The following is a 5459-nucleotide window of genomic DNA, read 5'->3' on the forward strand; positions in this document are numbered from 1 at the left end:
TGAATGCCGTTAATTCATGCGGCTTTTTCTTAATCCTCTTCTGCAAATACGCATCTGTTGGGACACATTGTTGATTGATAAGATTTTCTTTCATGGTAGTAGATACAACTATTGTACTTCACCATCTTTATATTCCTACTGTGTTGTAATTAACTTTTCAGTGTGACTAGTGTGCGTGTGTGTGTCGATTGTATGTTGTGTTGCCTATTCTTTTAAATTACTCGTATTGTGTGTGTTCATTTGTGCTTTTGGTCAATAAATAGCAGAAAACGCTATATCGTTGTATGTTTACTCATCACCGCAATCAACCTCCCTCAAATATACAACAGGTTATGGGCCCAGGAGTACACTTCCTCTGCGCCAGACCGAATTGATTGCTGTCTCTATCTAGTGGAAAACACTGCGTTTGTACGTTGACGTTGCCCTCGTATTATACTCGTGATGAACACCACTGTGAAAATCGAGCTACTCGGTAAAGAAAACTACGACACGTGGAAATTGCAGGCTCAAGCTGTATTGGTCAAGAATGATCTCTGGGAATTTGTAAATGGCACGAAACGAAGGCCGAAAATTGTAAAGGATGATGAATCCTCGTTGGAAGCCGCACAGAAATGGGACATATCTGACCAAAAGGCAAAAGCGGATTTGATATTGTCCATAAGTCCACTTGAGCTTCGTGAAATCAAAGACTGTGAGACATCAAATGAAATCTGGCTGAAATTGGCGTCTATCTACGAATCCAAAGGTCCTGCCAGGAAAGCAACTCTCCTCAAACGCCTCATTCTTAACAAAATGAATGATGAACAAAATTTGAATGATTTCCTGAGGGAATTCTTCAATTGCGTGGACAAGTTGAAGGCCATGGACTTGGAAATAGCTGATGACCTACTTTCGATTCTCTTGCTTTACGCTATTCCAGACTCATACGAAAGCTTTCGAGTTGCAATAGAGTCTCGCGACGAGTTGCCGAAGCCGGAAGTGTTGAAAATAAAATTGCTGGAAGAATGTGAAGCTCGCAAGAATAGAGAACCGAAACACAACGATGCTATGTTTGCCAGAGGGAAATGTCAGTTGAAAAATAGCCAACGTGCGATTGAAAATCCCCATCGCAAAGACAATGAAAAACCGTTCAAATATAAATGCCATCGCTGTGGAAAAGTGGGCCATATGGCGAAGCATTGTCGATCAAACCCTGCACCTCAGTCACAGCAGCGACGGAGAAACACTCAGATGACCTATCAAGACTGCTACCCGGACAAAACCTCCGAGATTTCCCTTTGCATTGGTGGCAGATCCCACTCAAAATGGTGCTTAGACTCTGGAGCATCATCTCACATGTGCTCTAATAAAGAAATGTTTCTCTCCATGAAAAACATGAAACGAACCTTGAGTCTCGCAAATAACAAATCGACCGAAATTATGGGAACTGGAACGGCCAACTTGGAAATCCCAGGCAGCGACGGAATGAGAAGTGTTAAGCTGCACAACACACTCTACGTTCCTGACCTTAGGTCGAACCTACTCTCAGTCGCAAAAATTACCGAAAAGGGATTTCAAGTGATATTCCAAGAAAACGTCGCCATAATAGCAAACCAGAACCTTGGAACAGTCATGGTCGCGCACAAGGAAGATGGTTTGTACTATGTCGAAAGTCCGACGTTCATAGCTGCCACCGCTGAAAGCAAAGTTCCCACATTAATGGAATGGCACCGACGCCTCGGTCATCTAAATGAAAGGAGCCTTCTAGAACTGACAAGACATGAAAAGGTATTTGGTATAAAAGTTGGCAAAGAAAAGCTGCCGGTATGTGAAATATGTATTAAGGGGAAGCAGACGCAATCTCCCTTTCCAAAGAGTCAAACTAAGAGACGTTGTCGTCCATTAGAACTAATCCACACAGATATCTGTGGCCCTATGCGACAAAATTCCATAGGAGGATCGAAGTACTTTGTCACATTCATTGACGACCACTCCCGATGGTGTGAAATCTACTTCCTCAAGAATCGGAATGAAGTCTTAGATGCTTTCATGGACTTTAAATCACATGCCGAGAATCAAACTGGAAACAAAATCAAAACGTTGCGATCAGACAACGCAACTGAATACTGCAGCGAAAAGTTTCAAAAGTTCTTGAGAGTGAACGGTATCCGACATGAAACGTCAGTGCAATATACCCCACAACAAAATGGTGTGGCCGAGAGGAAAAATCGCACATTATTGGATATGGCAAGGTGTATGTTACTGGAATCGAAGTTGTCACTCAACTTCTGGGCTGAAGCGATTTCAACGGCCTGTTATATCCGGAATCGTTGCCCGTCTAGGAGCTTGAATGGTGAAATACCATTAACATTATGGAACGGGAGGAAGCTTACTTTGAATTACTTTCGAACCTTTGGAGAAAGGGCATACGTGCTTGACAAATCACCCGGAAAGGGGAAATTCAGCACACGATCAAAAGAATGTATATTCATCGGATACAGCACAGAATCAAAAGCGTACCGACTCTGGTGTCCCGCGGAAAAGAAGGTATTCAAAAGTCGAGACGTGAAATTCACCGGAAAATTTGAAAATGATGAAACGCTTCACCAGCTCACCGCGCAAAACCAGGAATGGCCTGCCAGCGACACCAGTGAAAAGGAAACTGAAACGCTTGAATTACAACTGACTCATAACGAATCAAACGAAACACATCCAAGTGGTGGCACCCCTGTGCAAAACGAAGCAGAGCAAGTGACTGAAACAAGAAGAATAAAAGTATTGCCCGGAAGACCAAGATTGGTCAGGAGTGGGCGACGTGGGCGTCCGAAGAAAGTATACCGGAAAGAAGAAGTACAACCCGTTACTTGTGAAGATGTCGCTTCAATAGCACAAATGGACGACCCGAAAAGTGCGGCAGAGGCACTGTCTTGCCGTGAATCAAAAGAATGGTTGGAAGCAATGAAACGCGAGTATGAAGCTTTAGTAAAGAACAAAACATGGGAAATTGTCAACCGTCCTCAAAGGCAGAAGGTGATCACTTGTCAATGGGTATATAACACCAAGTTCAACGCCGACGGATCAATCAAACAGCGAAAAGCTAGGCTAGTTGCCAAGGGATTCCTACAAAGACCCAACATTGATTTCCACGAAACGTACGCACCTGTAGCAAGACTCAGCTCCATAAGAACAATCTTGGCAATATCCGCCAACCATGGTCTGATAGTACACCAATTGGATTTTGTGTCTGCATACCTGAATGGAGAAATCGAAGAGGAAATCTACATGGAAATCCCAGAGAAACTTGATGAAGTCCTAAAGTGCAGTAAGGTAAAGCAAAACCTTGACGGAAAAGTTTGTCGAATCAAAAAGGCGCTGTACGGATTGAAACAATCAGGACGTCAATGGTACAGAAAACTAGATGAGAAACTGTCGCAGTATGGTCTGAAAGCAACTAGCGGCGATCCATGTGTTTACTTTGAGAGACGAGGAAGAGAACTGACAATAGCTGCCATCTATGTTGACGACGTTATTATCGCTTCGAACAACACTGCAAGACTAAATGAATTGAAGAAAGCCCTGGCAAAATCTTTCGAAATGAAAGATATGGGCCCCATACACTATTGCCTTGGCATCGAGATCAAGCAAAGTGCAAACGGAGACATCGAAATGTCCCAACAGAAGTACATCATGGACATCCTGGAAAGATTCAGAATGATGAATTCCAAACCAGTCGAAACTCCAATTGATGCCAGCAATAAACTGTCCGCCGAAATGTGCCCAACAACAGAAACGGAAAAAGCTGAAATGCAGAACGTGCCGTACCGGAGCTTGGTCGGTTCGCTGATGTACCTCAGCGTATCCACCCGTCCAGATATCGCCTTCGCGGTAAGCCTACTTAGTCAGTTTAATGAAAACTATGGGAGCCAGCACTGGACTGCAGCTAAAAGAGTCCTCCGCTATCTGAAGAAGATAGCGAGTTACGGACTGCGCTTCCAGAGGAACTCTGGAATCCTCATGGGATTCTCGGATGCTGACTGGGGCGGAAACTCGGACGACCGAAGATCTTACACCGGTTACGTATTCAAGGTTGGGAATGCTGCAATAAGCTGGGAGTCAAGAAAACAAAGAACTGTCGCACTATCCAGCACAGAAGCAGAGTACATGGCGTTATCCGAAGCATGTAAAGAAGCGATACACCTCAAACGGATGATCGGAGAAATAACCGGTTTGTGCAAGTCGGTAGTTTTGCAGAGTGACAATCAAAGTGCACTCAAACTGGCGAAAAACCCAGTGTTTCACGCCAGAACCAAGCATATCGACATCCGGTATCATTTCATCAGAGAGGCTGCGGAACGCAAGGACGTGGAATTGCGATATTTACCAACGGAGCAGATGGTAGCGGACGTTCTGACGAAAGGTTTATTCAAGCCGAAGCACGAAAAGTGCATATCAGATATAGGTTTAGAAAACCTTTGTGGTGAGAACACAAAGCAATTCAACAATGTAGGGGAAGTGTTGGGACACATTGTTGATTGATAAGATTTTCTTTCATGGTAGTAGATAGAACTATTGTACTTCACCATCTTTATATTCCTACTGTGTTGTAATTAACTTTTCAGTGTGACTAGTGTGCGTGTGTGTGTCGATTGTATGTTGTGTTGCCTATTCTTTTAAATTACTCGTATTGTGTGTGTTCATTTGTGCTTTTGGTCAATAAATAGCAGAAAACGCTATATCGTTGTATGTTAACTCATCACCGCAATCAACCTCCCTCAAATATACAACAGGTTATGGGCCCAGGAGTACACTTCCTCTGCGCCAGGCCGAATTGATTGCTGTCTCTATCTAGTGGAAAACACTGCGTTTGTACGTTAACGTTGCCCTCGTATTATACTCGTGATGAACACCACTGTGAAAATCGAGCTACTCGGTAAAGAAAACTACGACACGTGGAAATTGCAGGCTCAAGCTGTATTGGTCAAGAATGATCTCTGGGAATTTGTAAATGGCACGAAACGGAGGCCGAAAATTGTAAAGGATGATGAATCCTCGTTGGAAGCCGCACAGAAATGGGACATATCTGACCAAAAGGCAAAAGCGGATTTGATATTGTCCATAAGTCCACTTGAGCTTCGTGAAATCAAAGACTGTGAGACATCAAATGAAATCTGGCTGAAATTGGCGTCTATCTACGAATCCAAAGGTCCTGCCAGGAAAGCAACTCTCCTCAAACGCCTCATTCTTAACAAAATGAATGATGAACAAAATTTGAATGATTTCCTGAGGGAATTCTTCAATTGCGTGGACAAGTTGAAGGCCATGGACTTGGAAATAGCTGATGACCTACTTTCGATTCTCTTGCTTTACGCTATTCCAGACTCATACGAAAGCTTTCGAGTTGCAATAGAGTCTCGCGACGAGTTGCCGAAGCCGGAAGTGTTGAAAATAAAATTGCTGGAAGAATCCAACACTCGCAAGAT

The 5459-nt window shown here is 43.5% G+C and overlaps 2 protein-coding genes across 2 annotated transcripts; one reads left to right on the forward strand and one right to left on the reverse strand.

Moving 5' to 3' along the window:
- Positions 1-2839: 2839 nt before the first annotated feature.
- On the reverse strand, positions 2840-4311 carry Tsp_12270 (hypothetical protein). The gene is made up of 6 exons (XM_003366917.1): positions 4184-4311; positions 3895-4075; positions 3596-3870; positions 3407-3526; positions 3039-3231; positions 2840-2956 (listed from the first exon to the last, which is right to left on the reverse strand). The coding sequence occupies exons 1-6, from the start codon at positions 4309-4311 to the stop codon at positions 2840-2842; spliced, it is 1014 nt and encodes a 337-aa protein (XP_003366965.1).
- A 567-nt stretch (positions 4312-4878) lies between these two features.
- On the forward strand, positions 4879-5415 carry Tsp_12271 (conserved hypothetical protein; the record flags this gene model as incomplete). Its single annotated transcript, XM_003366918.1, has 1 exon — positions 4879-5415. A coding segment is annotated over exon 1 (537 nt), but the record flags the coding sequence as incomplete, so codon positions are not given.
- Positions 5416-5459: the final 44 nt, after the last annotated feature.

Source organism: Trichinella spiralis (assembly GCF_000181795.1).
Source record: "Trichinella spiralis strain ISS 195 chromosome Unknown Scfld5189, whole genome shotgun sequence".
NCBI classification, from domain to species: domain Eukaryota; kingdom Metazoa; phylum Nematoda; class Enoplea; order Trichinellida; family Trichinellidae; genus Trichinella; species Trichinella spiralis.